Source organism: Nycticebus coucang, chromosome 13, assembly GCF_027406575.1.
Source record: "Nycticebus coucang isolate mNycCou1 chromosome 13, mNycCou1.pri, whole genome shotgun sequence".
Lineage (NCBI taxonomy): Eukaryota > Metazoa > Chordata > Mammalia > Primates > Lorisidae > Nycticebus > Nycticebus coucang.
Genome location: NC_069792.1, coordinates 17,529,617 through 17,550,940, shown reverse-complemented (window position 1 = coordinate 17,550,940; position 21,324 = coordinate 17,529,617). Strand labels below are relative to the sequence as shown.

The window sequence follows — 21,324 nt, the reverse complement described above, 5'->3', positions numbered from 1 at the left end:
CTATAGATTATTCTTATAACTACATTTTTATCAATAAGCTTTATATTGTACTCTTATTTTAATTTCCTACTTGTGATAGTCAACTTATTAAAATTAAGTCTCTGTATGGGCGGTGCCTGTGGCTCAAGGAGTAGGGCGCCGGTCCCATATGCCGGAGGTGGCGGGTTCAAACCCAGCCCCCGGCCAAAAACCACAAAAAAAAAAAAAAAAAATTAAGTCTCTGTAAAATATACCTCTGTGATACTAAATATATGTTACTGTTTTTCTACAAAAGTCAAACTAGATTTGAAAGGGTAAGTTGGAAAATAATTTCAAAGGTAAATGCTTTTGTATAATTCCAAAACCCTGGAATATATACCTTTTTACATATCAGAGTATTATGAAGTAACTATGTAAATACCGTATTTTAAAAGTTTACCAGTGAAATCTTTTTCTGGTTTTATAAATATGTGTTATATAGGATCAGTTATATCAGACAAGATATTTACTTGGTTATACTCTGAAACTACATTTTACTTAGTGCTGAGGTAATTCCTGGCTGTAATTTGGGAAACTTCAAAAGCTGCAATAACCCTTTAAGCCATTTGTATTGCTATCTCTTGTCTATAATAAATGCTAAAGACATAGTTACAAGAAAATTTGTTGGAAACATATGAGCTACATTGAGGCAGGGATTATGTATATTTTGTTCATATCACCCTAAACCCACCATCCAATATAACACTTGCCTCATATTAAATGCTTAAGAAATATTAAGTGAATTAATGAAAGAAAAAACCCACCAAAGGCCCAAGCAGAATTATCAATTGAAAAATGCTTGTTTTTTTCGTAGGAATCCAACCTAGATCCCTTTTTGGTTTCCTGGTGATCCTTTTTTCCATGAAACCAATTGCCCAAGCATCATGCTTCTTTCTTGTTGTCCAGAGCTCTATCTCATCAAACCATATATGGTTTTCAGGAGAAGCCCCAGTGAGCTCTCATTTCAAGTTCTTTTGCCCTTACATCAACCAATGTTCCTCTAGCATGGATGATCTTTGTTAGGAGGAACGCAAACTGGTCAAAGTAATTCACAATAAAGTGAGAATGACCCTGTAAACTTAAAGTTTCTAAAATATGGCTGTATTTTTAAAAGAACTTAATGAAAGCTCAGTTGTTTGTAAGCAGAACATTGCTTTATTTCTTGTCTATTTATTAGGCTGACTCTACTATGACACAAGAAATGACAGACTTTTAAAAAATACCTTTAAATAATTTCTTATCTCAAAAGTAATTGGTGTTTATTTGTATAAAATACGTATAAAAAAGAAAGAATATAATCCTACCATTCAGAGACAACAATTTGTAACATTTAGGTAATGTCTTTTTTCTAGACATATGTTCATATAATTTTATAACAGTCATATTGAATGTACTGCTTCACTTAATTATGTATTATGAATCTATAAGCTATTACTAAAGAAACTAAAGGATATTTAATGGTTCTATGGTATTCCCTTCAACAGCATTATCATAGTTTTTTATTAATCTATTTTTCTTATATATCTAGATGACTTCCAATTTTCAGTATTATAAACCACAACAGTTTACGTCTATCCTATAGAGATATTTCGCCCTAATTTATAATGTTGGAACAATAATTCGTTTAGTGCTTCAACTTCCAGAGCAGCCTAATTGCTGCCAAGGAAAAGTACTTGCACTGGGAAAAAGCTTCTTTAAAAATTCAATTTTATTGGTATAATATAGACTACTAAAGTCTAGAACTTACTTTGCAATTATTCTAGTCTTATTTGCACTGTGCTAATATGAATAGAGAAAGACTGTCCTTTCATATTAACCTTAGGGAAATTTGCAGAATGATCAAGTAAAACACTTTTTCAAAAATAAAACTCAAAGTTTTAAGGAGAAATTAAGTTTGTTTTTGTTTTCCTTTTAGGAAGACCTCTCTCTTTGCAAAAATCTCAGTGTTTTATATTTATATGATAACCGTATTACTCAAATCACTAACCTGAATTATGCCACAAATCTGACCCATCTATACCTACAAAACAATTGTATTTCATGTATTGAGAACCTCAGGTCATTAAAGAAACTGGAAAAACTGTAAGTGCTTTTGTTTGTGAGTAATGTAATTATGTATCATCATCACAGTACTTATATTTTATGTATGCAGGCATTTCCATTTTCTGAAGTTCCAGAAGTAAATTGAATATGAAATTGAGTCTGCATCTCACATGGATTCTGTAGAACAGGCCTCAATTTTTATCCTCTTGCACTTTTATTAATACAAAATAAGTAGTTTCATATGTATTATTCAACAAATTGTGTTTCATTAGGCCTGATAAACTTACCTTCTTTTGGGGGTTGGGTTGTCTTAAGGGCTTAAAGGACACCTAAAACATCCTCAAGTAGGCTCAACAGGTGAAAAACATTTCCATGGAATCCATGTGAGTTCTGTGCCTTTCAGAGTCACACATCTCAAAAGAGCAGGGTGATATGCCTGCAAAAGGGCATTTACTGCCTCTAATAATTATAATTAGGCAATTAAGACTGGTAGATCCAATTTCCCTAGACTGAAATAACTAGCATGCTTCTCAGAGAGTAAGCCAAGGGCCTCAGAACAGGGACACAAGAGTGGAATGAGGAATACCTTTAAAAATGTGGAATATTCAATTCCAACCTAGAGATACAAATCAGAATCTCTGGAGGTTGGGCCCAGAAATCTTCATTTTTAAGCCCACAATCCAGGTGATTCTTCCGTAATCAAATGTATGAGGAGCCCTGATAGATAGTTTAGTAGTAATTATTTCAATTCTCTAATTTAAAAAAAGTATTTATTTTTAAACTAATATATAATTTTTTATCAGTTAGATAAAGCTTTCATAGATTCAATATAAATGTAACATTCTGCATGTATAATTTTCACACACCTCAATGATTTTGTTATGCTTTTAATCACACTTAAATACCATGGTGTTCTCTGAATGCCTATTTAGAATTATGTCTGGTTTTGCAGGTATCTGGGAGGCAATTACATTGCTGTTGTAGAGGGTTTAGAAGGGTTAAGAGAACTAAGAGAGCTTCATGTTGAGAGTCAGAGGCTTCCTCTTGGTGAAAAGCTTCTATTTGATCCAAGAACTCTTCATTCTCTGGCTGTAAGTTCATATTTGAATATTTTGACAAAGATTATAGTGATTAAAAAGTTATAATGGAACAAAAAGGTGATGAAGTCATATTTGGACACTACATTCTCTACATGTTTATATGGCCAATTGCTAGTTTATATGACAACAGAAGCTGATTTTACCCACATAATGTCTCAGAAACCCAGCATCTATAAAGTTGGGATAATAATGCCTGCCTTTTCAGGTAACTGGAAAGGTCAAAAGAAGGATATGAAATGACTGGATAAACAGAATTTCTAATACAGAAGCTAATTCGTTCATAATTTGGATCTTGGTGATTATTATGGCTCAAAATTTTAGATTTTAGGAAACTACATAAGGAAAAAGGAGTGCAGAATTATTTGGCAACTTTTTTTTTTTTTTTTTGTAGAGACAGAGTCTCATTTTGTCATCCTCGGTAGAGTGCTGTGGCATCACAGCTCACAGCAACCTCCAACTTCTGAGTTTAGGCGATTCTCTTGCCTCAGCTTCCCAAACAGCTGGGACTACAGGCACCCGCCACAATGCCCGGCTATTTATTTATTTATTTATTTATTTTTTTGTAGAGACAGAGTCTCACTGTACTGCCCTCGGGTAGAGTGCCGTGGCGTCACACGGCTCACAGCAACCTCTACTCTTGGGCTTACGTGATTCTCTTGCCTCAGCCTCCGCAGCAGCTGGGACTACAGGCGCCCGCCACAACGCCCGGCTATTTTTTTTGTTGTTGCAGTTTGGCCGGGGCTGGGTTTGAACCCACCACCCTCGGCATATGGGGCCGGCGCCCTACTCACTGAGCCACAGGCGCCGCCCCCGGCTATTTTTTTATTGCAGTTTGGCCAGGGCCGGGTTTGAACCCATCATCCTCGGCATATGGGGCCGGCTTTTAAACAAACCAGACAGCCATTGTAATGAGAATTCATTTCTTCCCTGGATCCTGATTTGATTGCAGGTTGCACTATATATGGTTCTGTCCCATCAGAACTATTTGGGTCTGAAAGCCCTGGGTTTGGGACCCCATTGATTCACCTGACAACCAGTCATAAGAGATGGTGATGCCACAATAAATTGAGAAGCCAGAGGGCATCAATGAAGCTCTTGCTAATCCCCCAAATAAAGGGCATGTTAGAATAGGCTAACCTCAACTCTGGGACAGGAAATATAAATATGACATGGTTATTTTTCATAGAATACATCAGTTTCATTTTAGAGTGCCCAGAAATGGAAGGCAGTAGATGGATTTTGAACCAAATTTATAATAATTGAGAGGCAAGTCTTTTCTTTTTCTATTTTTATAGAGACAGAGGTCTCACTTTTGCTCAGGCTAATCTTGAACTCATGAACTCAAGCAGTCCTCCTACCTTAGCATCCCAGTGTGCTAGGGTTACAGGTGTGAGCCACCACACCCCACCAAGAGACAGGTCTTTAAATTGGATAAGAAATGACTTGTTTTCTATTCTACTCCCACCAAACTCACATCAGGATCAACTGTCACCAATTTTACCTCAATCTCAACTGATCCAATTAAACTGATCACATTGTGGGGATGGCTAGTTTTATTAAAAACACTACTGAAAACTTTTGCTGGTTCAGTTTTTACACAGATCCAAGCACAATCTGAAATTCTAAATATAAAGCACCATTTTTTCATTTTTATTTTAAGTCTTAAAAAGTATTAGTTGTCAGAAGCAGTGACTCACACCTTCAGGAGGCTGAGGATAGCTTGAGGCCAAGAGTTTGAGACTAGGCCTGGGTGATATAGTGAAACCTGTCTCTACAAAGAAAAGATTTTTCTACAAAATATGTTTTAAAAATTAGCCAGGTATGGTGTACTGTAGTTCCAGTTACTTGGGAAGCTGAAGCAGGGGGATCACTTGAAGCTGCAATGAGCTCTGCACCACTGCACCAGCCAGACCCTGTTGCCAAACTAAAGAAACAAACAAAAAAAAAAAGTTTAGGAATTTTTTTTTAAAGGTTGGCCTCTTTTGGATGTCTCTCAGGCTGCCTTCATCTTTTTTTTTTTCTTTTTAAACTAATAAGAACAAATGCTGCAGTTGATTTTTGGTAGAGATTCTTGGGCCTCAGATTTTAATCAGCTAATATTATTTTAAGTAGCTTCTGAATATATGGATTGCCAAGAAAAAACCAGATATTTTATAATTCTTAGTCATGTTTCTTATATATAAAAACAAAGACAAAAACTATTTTCTTCTATGTAAGTACAAATTTTAGTGATATTTAGCACAAAATCACTGTTTGCTTAAAGTGGAATAAGCATTTTTTCCACGTTATTATTTATTGAGCATCTTTCATCTTTCTTTGCATTTTTGATTCTTAGCTTCTTTGTTCTTTTTTATAAATTATTTATTTATTTATTTTATTGTTTGTGATTCATTGAGGGCACAAAGAATTAGGTTACACTGATTGCATTTGTTAGATAAGGTCCCTATTATAATTGTGTCCCCCCAAGAAGTGTGCCATACACCATGACTCCCCATCCCCCTCCTTCCTCCCCTCTCCCGGCGCCCTTATTTTCCTATCCTACCCCTTCTTAGCTTCTTTATTCTATAAATTTCTCTTGTAGCTTGGAAAAGAAAAATAAAACTTATGAAGGAATTGCAGAGAGAAAGAGCAAGTAACATCACATACTATAGTTCTAAAAGTTCAATGTGAAAAAAATGCAATAAAAACAAAATGACTATGGCTTTTGACTTTTTTGCCTAATGGGCCTGAACTGATAGATACTAACCCTTTCAAGGATCAGGATTTCTGATTCCTGTTTATAATGTTTAGATTATTTACTGATGCTAATTTAATTATTTTTCTTACAGAAGTCCCTCACCATATTAAATATCAGCAATAATAATATTGATGATATTAGAGACTTAGAACTACTGGAGAATCTCAGTGAGCTCATAGCAGTTGACAACCAGCTTCTTCATGTGAAGGTAGTGTAAAGAAAAATTAATTCTATCAAGCAGGCATGGTGGCCCACACCCATATTCCCAGTTCCTCAGGAGGCTGAGGCAGGAGGATCACCTGAGCCCAGGAGGTGGAGGTTGCAGTGAACTATGATGATGCCACTGCACTCTACCCCTGGCAAAAGAGCAAGATCCTGTCTCAAAAAAAAAAAAAAAAGACAAAAAGAAAAATTAATTTTATAGAGTGGTATAATGGACATTGGAAACTCAAAAGGCAGGAGAATAGGAAGCAGAGGGATGAAAAATTCCCCATGGGGGGCGGCGCCTGTGGCTCAGTCGGTAAGGCGCCGGCCCCATATACCGAGGGTGGCGGGTTCAAACCCGGCCCCAACCAAACTGCAACCAAAAAATAGCCGGGCATTGTGGCGGGCGCCTGTAGTCCCAGCTACTCGGGAGGCTGAGGCAAGAGAATCGCTTAAGCCCGGGAGTTGGAGGTTGCTGTGAGCTGTGTGAGGCCACGGCACTCTACCGAGGGCCATAAAGTGAGACTCTGTCTCTACAAAAAAAAAAAAGAAAAATTCCCCATGGGGTACCACGTACAGTACTTGAGTGATGGGCATGCCAAAAACCTTGACTTAACCACTGTACAATATAACATGTAATAGAATTCAACTTATATTCCCTACATCTATTAAAATTTAAAAGAGGGGGAAATTAATTTTAAAATATTTTTATGAAATTGTGATGGAGGGCGGCGCCTGTGGCTCAGTGAGTAGGGCGCCGGCCCCATATGCCGAGGGTGGCGGGTTCAAACCCAGCCCCGGCCAAACTGCAACCAAAAAATAGCTGGGTGTTGTGGCGGGCGCCTGTAGTCCCAGCTGCTCGGGAGGCTGAGGCAAGAGAATCGCGTAAGCCCAAGAGTTAGAGGTTGCCGTGAGCCGTGTGACGCCACGGCACTCTACCAAGGGCGGTACAGTGAGACTCGGTCTCTACAAAAAAAAAAAGAAAAAAAGAAATTGTGATGGAAAAATACTGATGTTCTGAAATAACTATAAAATGTATCACTTTTAAAACTATTCTGGATTTATTCTAAAACTAACTAATGAATCTCTACTTCAGAATGTAGTTATTTGCGTAATTCTGTCTTCTTACCTGGTTTTCTACTCCATACCCCGAATGCCTCCATCAAGTTACAGAGGACAAGTTTAACTTGTGAAGAAGTTGAACCAGAGAGGCTGTGGATCAAAAACCGCAGCAGAGGGTGGTGCTAAAACAAAGGGAATTTTATGGAAGACTGAACACTTAAATGTTAAAGAATCAATACTTCCCTCCCTCTCATACACAGAACCAGGCTCTATTCCCCAAACCTTGTCTCCATGGCTTTAAAACCCCAGGCAAGAGGTAGAGGATTCCTCTTTAGGGGAAACTGAGCAGTTCAAGAGAAAACATCTTGGCCAGGCACAGTGGCTCACACCTGTAATCCTAGCACTCTGAGAGGCCGAGCCAGGTGGATTGCCTGAGCTCAGGAGCTTGAGATCAGCCTGAGCAAGTGCGCTACCCTGTCTATAAAAAAGTGAGACATTGTGGTGGGCCCCTGCAGTCCCAGCTACTCAGGAGGCTGAGGCAAGAGAATCACTTGAGCCCAATAGTTTGATGTTGCTGTGAGCTATGATGACACCATAGCACTCTACCCAGGGTGACAGAGTGAGACCCTTGTTTCAAAAAAAAAAAACCCTAAAAACAAAATACAAAAAGCAAAAAAATCAAGAGAAAACACCTCCTAATTCTGACACTTAAGAGTTCCAGGGGGAAAATGCCAGGTGCCTGCCTGCCCAATTGCAATATATGAGACCAACCAGTCAACCAGCCTTAGTCTCCCACAAAAAGCTCTCAGTCACTTTCATAAATGAACAGGCATCTCAGGATTAGTAGACATATGAAAGGAACCTCTAAAATCAAAGAGAAGGACAGAAACAAAAAGGGAGTATTCAGAATGGGTGGTACCTGTGGCTCAGTGGATAAGGGTGCTGGCCCCACATACTGAGGGTGGCAGGTTCAAACCCAGCCCCGGCCAAACTGCAACCAAAAAATAGCTGGGTGTTGTGGCAGGTGCCTGTAGTCCCAGCTACTCGGGAGACTGAGGCAAGAGAATTGCCTAACCGCAGGAGTTGGAGGTTGCAGTGAGCTGTGTGACACCACGGCACTCTACTGAGAGTGATAAAATGAGACTCTGTCTCTACAAAAAAATTAAAAAAAAAAAAAAAGTATTCAGGAGAAATATAAGGCTAGATGATTAAGTTCATAAACTCATTCTAGAAAAAAGTGCTACATACCTCACTGCTGACTATCACTACCATTACTGTCAAAGTACTCCCTTTGGCCATCTGATGACTATAGTGACATTTGGCAATGAGGTATGTAGCACTTTTTCTAGGATGAGTTCATGAACTTAATTGTCAAGCCTCATATATCACATGTAAACAGAAAAAGAAAAAAAACTTTAGGTCAGATGCAGTAACTCACACTTGTAATCTTAGCACTCTGGGAGGCCAAAGCAGGAGGATCATTTGAAATTAGGAGTCCGCAGCTCGGCGCCTAGGGCATCAGCCACATGCACTAGGGCTGGTGGGTTCGAACCCAGCCCAGGGCGTGCTAAACAACGACAACTGTAACAAAACAATAGCCGGGCACTGTGGTGGGTGCCTGTAGTCCCAGCTACTTGGGAGGCCGAGGCAATAGAATCACTTAAGCCCAAGAGTTTGAGGTTGCTGTGAGCTATGACGCCCCAGTACTCTACCGAGGGTGACATAGTAAGACTCTTGTCTAAAAAAAAAAGAAAAAAGAAAGAAAGAAATTAGAAGTCCAAGATCAGTCTAAGCAAGAGCAAGAACCTGTTACTACTAAAAATAGGAAAAAATAGTGGGCATGGTAGTACATCCAGGCTGAGGCAGGAGGATCCCTAAAGCCTAGGAGTTCTGAGGTTGCAGTGAGCTATAATGGTAACACTGCACTCTACCTGGGGTGACAATGAAACTCTGTCTCAAAAAAAAATTTTTTTTTCAGGAAAATTTAAAATGTTTGTTCTTTGAAAAAATATACATTTTTTTTTCTTTTTTTTTGCAGTTTTTGGCCGGGGCTGGGTTTGAATCCACCACCTCTGGCATATGGGGCCGGCACCCTACTCCTTTGAGCCACAGGCACCGCCCTGAAAAATATTTCTAATGCAATGGCAAACCACAGATGAGGGAAAATATTAGCAATACATGTGTCTGACAATTTGTATATAAAAAAAAAACTCTTCTGAGCCTACAGTAAGAAGTCAAATAATACATTTTAAAAATGGGCTAAAGATTTCAACAGTGACTTTACAAAAGGAGATACACTAATGGTATATAAATACAAGAAAAGATGCTCAGAACAGTTATTCAGTAGCAAAATGCAGGTTAAAACCAAAATGTGATACTACTACACACCCAGTAAAATGGCTAAAATTAGACTGACAATACCAATTGTTGATGAGAATGTGGAGCAACTGGAATTCTCAAGCACTATTGAGGAAAATGTAAAAATGTACAACCTCTCTGGAAAATAGTTTTATAGTTTTTTATAAGGATAAACATTCACTTACCATATGACCCAGCAACTGTACTCTTGAGCCACTTACCCAAGTGAATGAAAATCTGTGTTTGGACCAAGCATGGTGGCTCATGACTGTAAACCCAGACTCTGGGAAGCAGAGGCAGGAGGATCACTTGAGGCCAGCCTGGGCAACAGAGCAAGGCCCTGTCTCTAAAAAAATTTTTTTTACCTTTCTCAGCTCCTCCTGATCACATGGGCCCAGCATATGCTTAGAATGTTTCCAAGGAGAGAAAGGAAGGCTCTCCTAATGCACAACAGACTTGTCCACCATGGCTTTCTATTCCTAGGAGTACAACATCTTCAGGTCCTGGGGTGGCAGGTTTAAAAAAAACGATTAAAAATTTTTTTAAATCTACATTTGTACAAATACCTGTATGCAAATCTTTATGGTAACTTTATTTATAATATTGTAAACAATCAAGTTTCCCTCAAATGGGCCACAGATAAACAAACAATATTCCATACAGTGGAATACTACTCAGAAATATTAGGTCATTAAATCTAAAATGTTTGATTTCAAATAAAAAATTTAATTTATTATATCTCAAACAAGTAGCAGTACAATTAATCAAAGTATGCACCTAAACCATCAACACAGTTTTGGCATCTTAATAGCATCTTGTGTATGCCAGCAGCGAAGTAGCTAGACAGGGAGTGGCAATGAAATTTCAAAAGGCATTTTCCACAACTTTTTGAGAATTGAAAATATTTCCTTGCAAGAAGTGGTCCAAAGCCTTAAGAAGTGGTAGTCAGTTGGTGCAAGGACTGGTGAATACAGTGGATGACAGAGTTTCCAACTCCAGCAGTGTTGTCTTGCAAAAGCATTAACCTGTCTCTAATGGTCAATCTCAGCTGCTTAACTGATAAAAGCATCTTCATCATATTATCCACTGGCTGCAGTAGACATCTGCTGTAATCAACTGACCAGGTTTCAGGAAGCCATAGTGGATAATACCAGCGCTGGACCACCAAACAGACACCATTAGCTTTTTTTGATGAATATTCAGTTTTAGACTGTGTTTTGGCACTTCATTTTTATCCACCATTGTGCTGAATGCTTGCAATTGTCAAAAAGATTCCATTTTTCATCCCATGTAACAATACAGTGTAGAAATGATTCATCTTTACATTCTGTCAGCAAAGAAAGGCAAGCTTCGTGACAATTTCTTTTTTTTTTTTTGTGGAGACAGAGTCTCACTTTATGGCCCTCAGTAGAGTGCCGTGGCATCACACACCTCACAGCAACCTCCAACTCCTGGGCTTAAGCAATTCTCTTGCCTCAGCCTCCCGAGTAGCTGGGACTATAGGCGCCCGCCACAACGCCCGGCTATTTTTTTTTTTTTTTGGTTGCAGTTCAGCTGGGGCTGGGTCTGAACCCGCCACCCTCGGCATATGAGGCCGGCGCCCCACAGACTGAGCCACAGGCGCCGCCCCGACAATTTCTTTTCTGACACTTGTTTAATTCATGTGGAACCCATCTGTCTGGCTTCTTTACCTTGCAGACTTGTTCAAAAGGTCCAATATTGTTGGAATAGTAAAGTCAAATGTTGCTGCTAATTCATGCATAGGTTGAGATGGATTCACTTCCACTACAGCTTTCAGCTCATCATTATCCACCTTGGTCTTAGGTTGTTGCCTATGTGGCTCATTTTCTTTCTTTCTTTTTTTTTTTTTTGGCCGGGGCTGGGTTTGAACCCACCACCTCCGGCATATGGGACCGTCCCCCTACTCCTTGAGCCACAGGCGCCGCCCTATGTGGCTCATTTTCAAGATTAAAATCACCAGAATGGAACTTCTCAAACCATCAAGGTACTGTGCATTCATTAGTCACATCCTTCCCAAACACTTCATTGATATTTTGAGCTATTTGTGCTGCTTTGGTTCCATAATGGAACTCATATTCAAAAATAACACAAATTTTTTGCTTATCCATAGTTGCCTAAAGATTGCTCTGAAAAAATTTTGAAAGATAATCACAAGCCACATGTGCATTTGCAACAGTGAGTATGTACCTACACAATTAAAAAAAAGGAAGTCAAAGTGAAAAGTCAGAGACATCAACTGTCAAACTTAGTAGTTAAGGAAATTGGACATTTCATACTTAATAAACTAATAAAAAGGAACAAACTACTGATGCACAGAGCAAAATGAACAAATTCAAAACTTCTTTGGTTTATGTTGTTGTTTTTTTTTAATTTTGTGATAGAGTCTCACTCTATTGCCCAGACTAGAGTTTTGTGGCATCAGCCTGGCTCACAGCAACCTCAAACTCCTGAGTTCAATCAATCCTCCCACCTTAGCCTCCTAGAGTGCTAAGATTACAGGCATAAGCAACTGTACCCAGCCCAAATTCCAAAGCTTTATCTTGAGTAAAAATAAGCTAGACTAAAAAAAAGAATACAGACTGTATGACTCCATTATTATGAAACTCTTGAATTGTATATGGGTTCTGACAATTAAGTTCACGAACTCATCCTAGAAAAACATGCTGCATACCTCATTGCTAAATATTACAATCATCTTCAAAGTACTCCCTTTGGCAAGCTATGCCCCGACACTAGTGCCTAATCTACCCTTCAAACCAATTTTAGAATGCTGTTTTTTGGAATGGCCAATAAAGCTATCATCGTATTACTCTTGTGTCCTGCATGTCATCAAAATGTCCTCCTTTCAATATTTCCTTTATCTTCAGGTAAAGTAAGAAAGTCATTAGGGGCCAGATCTAATGAGTAGGGAGGGTTTTACAATACAGTTATTTGTTTACTGGCTAAAAACTCTCTCACAGACAGTGTCTTGTAAGCTGGTGCTTTGTCATGATATAAGAGCCATGAGTAGTTGGCCAAGATTTTCAGCTAAGATTTTCCCATTTCTCTATAGAAGTTTACTTGGTCTGCTATGCTTCTTAAAATCAGCTGAAGATTTTGACACACAATTTGATGAATTTCTGCAATGTTTTTGTCAGTTCTGCTCATTACTGGCCACCCTGACCTCTCTTCATCAGCAATGCTTTCTCTCCCCTCAGAGAAAACATTTAATCTATTTGTACCCTGCCATTTTCTTCATGGCATTATCCCCATAGACTTGGATTAACATGTCCGTGATTTCACCTCCACTCTTGCCAAGTTTAATAAGAAATTTATACATGCTTGTTCACTGCTCTAATTCAGGCTCTGACATTCTTGCAATAGCACACAAAAACATGCAACAACAATATGAACACCACTCAGCAAGTCACTGCCACCCTGTTGATACCATCACAACTGTGGGATACTGACATAGCAAGGACATGAAACCTTACCAAGTGATTTGAACAGTGCTGCCAACGTAAGGGCATGGTGGCAAGTTTGCGAACTTAATTATCAGGACTTGTTTAGTAACAGGGAGCATCAGTGATTGTCTAATCCAGAGAATGGGAAGAGGTTGACTACAATAGGCTATACATGAATCTTTTGGGATGATGAAAATGTTCAGCATCTTGATTATGGTGATTGTTACATAGGTACATATGTTTGGTTGTTTACATGGATGCATTTTATTGTATGTAAAATATCACTCAGTAAAGTTGATTTTTAAATAACATTAGAAAATTTTCAGAACCACAGGACATGAATTTCCAGATTGAAAACTGTTTCCCAAATGCCAAACACAGTAGATGAAAACTGACCTTCAACAGGGTTGATTCTTAAAGCTTTATGGGACACCAGAAGTAAAGACAATATTCTAAAGATTTCTGTAGAGATAAGAGGATAATAGTAACACGGAATTAGGAATGAAAATGGCTCAGAGTTATAAGGCTTTTCATTATAAAATACAGTAGAACAATGCCTCCTTTTTAGGAGGAACACATTTTTCCCTGTATTGCAACTTAAAAATATTTTATACCTCATAACTGATTGAAAAATTGAGTATGTAATTCTAGATCAAGAATATTTTTCCCTTAAAGTTTTAAAGGCATTGTTCTACCGTATTTTCTTACAGCCCAGTTCATAACTACCAAGTCATGGAAGCAGCCCAAGTGCTCATCAACCCATGAATGGATTAACAAATTGTGGTATATGTACACTTTGATTTTTTTCATTTTTTTTTTTTTTTTTTTTTTTTGGTTGCAGTTTGGCCGGGGCCGGGTTTGAACCCGCCACCCTCGGTATATGGGGCTGGCGCCTTACCGACTGAGCCACAGGTGCCGCCCCACTTTGATTTTTTAAAATTCTGATTTAAAAAAAGAGTAAGGCTGAGTGTTGTGGTGTATGCCTATAATCCCAGTACTTTGGGAGGCCAAGGTGGGAAGATTGCTTGAGGCTAGGAGTTCAAGACCAGCCTGGGCAATAGTGAGAACCCCATCTATAAAAATACTAGCAAGGCATGGTAGTGCATGACCTACTTAATATAACTCTCTTACTAAGCATCACCATTAGACTGACAGTCTTTGAGAGCAAGGAATTTTGATTTATTAACTTCAGGATTATTCAGAGCCTCCACGGCACACAGTAGACACCTACAACATGTTAAAGAATGAATGAATAGGTTAGGCGTGGTGGCACGTGCCTGTAATCGTAGCACTCTGGGAGGCTGAGGCTGATGGATTGCCTGAGTTCAGGAGTTTGCGATGAACCTGAGCTAGAGCAAGACCCCATCTCTAAAAAATAGCCAGGCGCTGTGACAGGCACCTGTAGTCCCAGCTACCAGGAGGCTGAGGCAAGAAAATCGCTTTTGAGCCCAAGAGTTTGAGGTTGCTGTGAGCTATGATAGCACTGCACTCCATTGAGGGCAACAAAGTGAGACTCCGTCTCAAAAAATCAAATAAAAAAAAAAAAAAAGAAAAGAGGCTCCCGCTCTCACAGCCATTGCAGTACATTGAGCTCCACAGAGACAGCATCGGGGCAAGTGAGATCTGGATGGGCACTGGGCGACTCTGTGTCTCACTGAGGAAAAATAACTAAACATGGGCAAAGGAGATCCTAAGAAGCCGAGAGGCAAAATGTCATCATATGCATTCTTTGTGCAAACTTGTTGGGAGGAGCACAAGAAGAAGCACCCAGATACTTCAGTCAACTTCTCAGAGTTTTCTAAGAAGTGCTCAGAGAGGCGGAAAACCATGTCTGCTAAAGAGAAAGGAAAATCTGAAAGTATGGCAAAGGCAGACAAGGCCCATTATGAAAGAGAAATGAAAACCTATATCACCCCTAAAGGGGAAACAAAAAAGAAGTTCAAGGATCCCAACGCACCCAAGAGGCCTCCTTCGGCCTTTTTTTGTTGTTGTTCTGTTCTGAATATCGCCCCAAAATCAAAGGAGAACATCCCGGCCTATCTATTGGTGATGTTGCAAAGAAGCTGGGAGAGATGTGGAATAACACTGCTACGGAGGACAAGCAGCCTGATGAAAAGAAGGCTGCAAAGCTGAAGGAAAAATACGAAAAGGATATTGTTGCATACAGAGCTAAAGGAAAGCCTGATGCAGTGAAAAAGGAAGTCGTCAGGGTTGAAAAAAGGAAGAGGAGGAAGACAAGGAAGAGGATGAAGAGGACAATGATGAAGATGATGATGAATAAGTTGGTTCTAGCGCAGTTTTTTTTTCTTGTCTATAAAGCATTTAACACCCCTGTACACAACTCACTCGTTTTAAAGAAAAAAATTGAAATGTAAGGCTGTGTAAGATTTGTTTTTAAACTGTACAGTGTCTTTTTTTGTATAGTTAACACACTACCGAATGTCTCTTTAGATAGCCCTGTCCTGGTGGTATTTTCAGTAGCCACTAATCTTGCCTGGTACAGTCTGGGGGTTGTAAATTGGCACGGAAATTTAAAGCAGGTTCTTGTTGGTGCACAGCACAAATTAGTTATATATGGTATATATATATGGTATATATAGGGGATGGTAGTTTTTTCATCTTCAGTTGTCTCTGATGCAGCTTATACGAAATAATTGTTGTTCTGTTAACTGAATACCACTCTGTACTTGAAAAAAAAAGTTGCAGCTGTTTTGTTGACATTCTGAATGCTTCTAAGTAAATACAATTTTTTTTTATTAAAAAAAAAGAATGAATGAATAAAGATACAAAAAATATTCTGAGGAAAAAATGCAAACCATTCAGTTAAGTTCCAGTAGCTGGGATATGCCAAAAGTTGCCTTTCCCTCTCACAGAGGGAAGATATCAGGGACTGAGGATGAAATCTCAAGTTCTTTTACTGCCAGCATGAAGACACAAACAATTAAAAATGCCTGCATATAGCTTCTTGGAAGTCTGAATATGGACACCACTCAGGATACATTTGAAATATGCTTTTGTGGTTCATTTAAATCATCTTCTGAAGGCTTAGTTAAAGGAAGACTATTAACTAGCCTAGCATCAGAATATTAACTTGTTTTTCTGTAAATTCCTGGGATCAGCATCTCTATTTTTAGCTTTAGTTTTTGCATTTTTTTTGCTCATTGATGTTCAAAAGCTATTGACACCAAACCCTATGCTACATGGGAGAGATCTCTCATGCTATACATAAGGTCACTGACATCCATCCTAAGAGTCGTCAGCAACAGACAGCTTTGTGCCTTAGGGGAAAGAAGTGTACATCATTAGAGAATCCTAACAAAACCACGATAATTACCTGAGGTTTTCAGCACTAACAGCAGCTACATTTATATGGACAACAGTAGGTTACTCAAATGCATCTACAGAAAACACATGCAGTACTTACACTGAAAAGTATAATTTAAAAAATGGCACTTTTGCTGATAATTTACCATTGTCTTTAAAAATAGCAATTCAAAATTTAAAGGCTGCATTCAAATGCATATTAAAAGTAGACTTTAGTCACATTCATTGTATTGAGTATTATGAATATTGTAACATTCTCCAGTACTATGAAAGTCTTGTTAATCAATTCTATAGACAGACTTTTGTGAAGTATTATAAACTAAAATATGTTAATTTGTGAATATTAACAAATTGTCTTCTTATAGTCCTGATCCATGGAGTTGAATTTATAAGTCTTTTGGAATGGAAGACTCATTTTTTTTTTTTTTTTAAAGTAAAAATTTTTATTTTGATTGATTTCTCAATATATAGTTCAAGATGCCAGTTTTTAATGGCAAAAATTTGGTTCCACTGAAAACTTCATAATGCTACGGAGAACTACTACTTTTTTTCAGGAAGTAGGGAAACAGCTGGAAATAAAAAGCACAACTTTCTAGCAGGGTAAAATGGAAATAATATAAAGTTGGAAGACTCATTTTTAATTGCCTGCTTTAAGAAAAAATGAGAAAAATAATGGATCCTTAGGATAGTTAAATAATTTTTAATCTCTCAGTTAACATTCTGGTTTGAGCAATGAAAAAGAAAGATATTTAAGAAAAATTTAAAGAACAAATGCAAGGAAAAGTCATCAGGGCACTGAAATCCCTGAGCTTCGTGGAAAGGAAAGGAAAAGGAAAGCGAGAATTGAGTTGGTGGGGAAAACAGGCATTCCCAAATGTTGTCCATGCCTTAGCTGACTTGCTAAGGGTCCCAGAGCTACAGGGGATTGGCTGCATTAGAAGCTGAGGCAGGGAATATGGACTTTGTAAGAATCAAGGTGACCAAGTGGCTTTTGTCCCTCCTACTGCTTGGGATTTTGTCCCCTTTCCTCTCCTCACCTCTTCAGACCCACAACTGCCAAGGATTCCTCACCCATAGGATCCTCCACCCCTACTTTCCTCTCACTGATTTCCTAGGCCCAGGTTGATTCAGGGCAGGGACTTCTACATCTATCTAGAATTATTTTTTAGGACAGTGTACCCTGCATTTTCAAGGGTTTTTTTAACAATGAGACTTAAACCAGAGTTTTGGTTAACTCAGTTAACCAATTAATCACTATTCCCTAGTTGCAAAGGATTTCCAATAATCCTTATTTTTCTTATTTGTTTTTATTTTATTTATTTATTTATTTATTGAGACAGACTCTCAAGCTGTCACCCTGGGTAGAGTGCCATGGCGTCACAGGTCACACCAACCTCCAACTCTGGAGCTTAAGCCATTCTTTTGCCTCAGTCTCCCAAGTAGCTGGGAATACAGGCGCTTGCCACAACGCCCTGCTATTTTTTGGTTGTAGCTGTCATTGTTGTTTGGCAGGCCTGTGCTGGGTTCAAACCCACCAGCCTCCGTGTACGTGGCTGGCACTCTAGCCGCTGAGCTACAGGCGCCAAGCCTTACTTGGTTTTTTTTTCAGTATGATGGTTATTAGTGTTGTGTAGGGTTATCTTTATTCATTGCTTGATAGTACATGAGGAGTCAGACAAAGCAAAGTGCTTTTCTAAGTTTTGTAGTCGAATCCAAAATAGTAGGTTTATTTACAAAGGGAAAGGAGGAATGAAAGAGGAAATAAACAAAAAGAGAAGATAAATAGTATCTTTCCTCTTTCTTTCCACATCTGCTGCCCATTTAATCAGCAACTTCTTCAAAAACAGTTCCATCTTACTTCTTCCTTATAATTCCTATCCTGCTTTTAACCTCATGCCCCTCACCTATTCACCCTTTCATTCATACATACATGTATTCATTCACTCATTTCTTCTTATCCATTCATTGAAAACACCTACTGTCTGTGGCACCTACTATGTGGCACTACTTACCAGACAATTGGGGAACAATAGTGAGCAAAGAACAGATACACTCTCTGGCTTTTAGAAACTCTCAGCATTAAGGGGAAGGGAAACATTAAGCATATAATCATTTCAAAACAAATATGAAAGAGCACAAGTACAACAAAGAAGTATGTGGCCCTGAGAGCCTGTAACAAGGAGATTCGCCCTAGTTAGGGAGGTCATTGAAGGCTTCCCTGAGGAAGGAATAGCTGAGCTGAGCTCTCAGGACTTATCAGGCAAAGAAAATACGATGTGCAAAGGCCCCATGGCAGGTGCAGGATAGTAAATGTGAGGGATAGGAAGCTGAGGGAGTGAAGGGAGAGCACAGTGCAAACAAAGACTAGTGGGTAGAGGGGCCACAGAGGTTATGACAGAGAGTTTTGTCTTTATCCTAAGAACAATGAGGAGTCACTGAAGGTATTTAAACCAGGGCTGAGGTAATTAGAGTACAATCTTGGGATCAGTACAACTACAGTATTGGAAGAGGTTGGGCTCGTTAGTGAGAGATGATAGAAACTTAATAGAGTTGGGGTGGAAGTGAAGTGGACAGATTGGAGAGCTGTTTAGTGAGTAAAGTGGATAAGACTTGGTTGTCTAAGAACACTTCGTGGATGGATGACCCATTTCTTCCAAATAAAACTGCTGGCAAGGTCAACCATTGAGGAGGAGGAGGAGAAAGAGAAGGTTAGACCAAACAATAGTCCATTGTTTAGGAATATTTTCCTTTAACTCACAGGGTTCCAGTTTAAATGACATTTACTTTTCGTCAACACTCCTTTGTTTGTTTTTACTGTACCTGCTTTATACAGGTATGCACCAATGTACAAAATTATTAAATATTTTAATCACAATTTACAGTAAAACTTTTGCATCTGTGTAAGTAGCTTTTTTCTTTTTTGAGACAGAGTGCCACTATGTCGCCCTCAATAGAGTGCTGTGGTCACAGCTCAGAGCAACCTCAAACTCTTGGGCTTAAGCGATTCTCTTGCCTCAACCTGCCCAGTAGCTGGGACAACAGGGGCCCCGCCACAACACCTGGCAATTTTGTTGTTGTTGTTGTTGCTGTAGTTGTCATTGTTTGGCATACCTGCACCAGGTTCGAATTCCCAGACCCGGTGTATGTGGCCGGGGCCCTAGCCGCTGAGCTATAGGCGTCGCCCACTGTGTAAGTAGCTTGACGAGTAAAAGTTGAGCCATGAACTTTTGGTTACAAAAATGTATAAAATGTAAAAGAGCAAAAAAATTAATCTTTATCTGCAGTTTTTGTAAAGTTTGTTAAATCAATAAAATGATCTGAAAAGTTCATCCCTCATTAGATATAATTAGTAATTTACCTCATTGGTTTTCTGATGACCATTTATCATGAACTACAGAATCTTCAGTATGAACAGGGAAATAAAAATCTTGACATCTTGCCTCATATATAAACTAAATATTTGATTTATAAGACACAAATGAACAAACTTCTATGGCCTGTCAGCTTTCTCAGTTTCTAATTTATTCAACCTCTGCTCAATATTGATCCTGACAAGAAGAGTGGCCCAAAGATAAATTTATTCATTCCACAGTTTAGTCAGGAACAAGCCAAAAATTATAGATTTTCCCAGGCAGATGATGACAGGCAGTCAGGAGGATGACAAATGGCTGTCTTTAGACCTAGTAAGGACAGTTGAGCCAGACGCTTCCATTAAAGATTGGAGCATGCTGGTCAAATACAGGTTCATCAGTGGTCATCATTAATCGTAGAGAAAGCCTTGCCATGATGCAGACGCCTATACAGGAGCTTAAGCACCAGTCCTGCAGGGCAAATAGAATTTGCTCCTCAGTATTTTGCAGCACTCCTCTAAGTGATAGCATGACATGATCATTTATCAAACAGAGACTGTACAGAAAAGTGTCTGCTTCCTTTAGTAACTTATTGAAGACTGGGAAAGTGAAAGCATTTTATTAAAGACAGGAAGGCAATGAACAACCAGAGCGTATCCAAAGGGTAATCGTATTTCAGCACAGGATTAGTTTAGTCTTAAATAAACATACACTGGAGGCAGTATGTCGAGGGTCATTTATCAAGTGAGGAACAATTAACAAAACTCTAAGCATTCTTTATATCAATTTAAAGTTCTTTTTTTGCTATTAGTGCTTAACTTTTGGATGATAAGCATCATATTCAACACTGTACAAAACCATAATGCATGATCCCTTCCTTGGAAGTTTTTAGAATAAAAAAAATACAGTGTAATTCTCAGATAAAATAATTACGGCTGTATTAAATGCTATTGAACAAATACTGTGGAAGGGCGTATTCCAGAGCCCAGACTGATAACTGAAGTTATATTTTGTGAAGAGTGCTTTCTTATAAGAAGTTGACTACTTATTACTCAATAGGTCAAGAAATTTCCTCTTCCTTAAAATATTTTTTATCTCTACTGAATAAAAATTAAGATTAAGGAGGGGATCCACGGGGCAAGAAAACGAACGCATTTATAACTTACCTGCTTTATTCCAGGCACGTTATTCATTTATTTGGAGATGGGATCTTTCCATCTGGGCTAGAGTGTAGTGGTACCATCATAGCTCTCTGTAACCTCAAACTCCCAGGCTCAAGTTATCCTCCTGCCTCAGTCTCCTGAGTAGCCAGTACTCCACACACCCAGTTAATTTTTCTTTTTTTGGTAGAGACAGGGTCTTGTTCTTTTTTTTTTTTTTTTTTGGAGACAGAGTCTCACTTTGTCCCCCTCGGTAGAGTGCTTTGGCATCACAGCTCACAGCAACCTCAAACTCTTGGGCTCAAACGATCCTCTTGCCTCGGCCTCCCAAGTAGCTTGTAGTACAGGCACCCACTACTACGCCCAGCTATGTTTTAGAAATGGGAGTCTTACTATGGCTCAGACTGCTCTCGAACCTGGGAGCTAAGGCAATCCACCTGCCTCGGCCTCCCAGAGTGCTAGGTTTACAGGCATGAGCCACCGCGCCCAGACTTGAGGGTTTTG

General features: G+C 38.9%; 1 protein-coding gene and 1 non-coding gene across 2 annotated transcripts in view; both read left to right on the top strand.

Moving 5' to 3' along the window:
• PPP1R42 (protein phosphatase 1 regulatory subunit 42) overlaps window positions 1-21,324 on the top strand; it is a 56,584-nt gene that overhangs the window by 11,563 nt on the left and 23,697 nt on the right. The window contains 3 exon segments of the mRNA XM_053558644.1: window positions 1,934-2,100; window positions 3,014-3,152; window positions 5,990-6,106. Coding sequence (XP_053414619.1) covers window positions 1,934-2,100; window positions 3,014-3,152; window positions 5,990-6,106 — 423 coding nt within the window.
• On the top strand, window positions 9,887-10,018 carry LOC128564143 (small nucleolar RNA SNORA64/SNORA10 family). The gene has a single exon (XR_008374014.1). It is a non-coding gene; the product is annotated as a small nucleolar RNA SNORA64/SNORA10 family (small nucleolar RNA).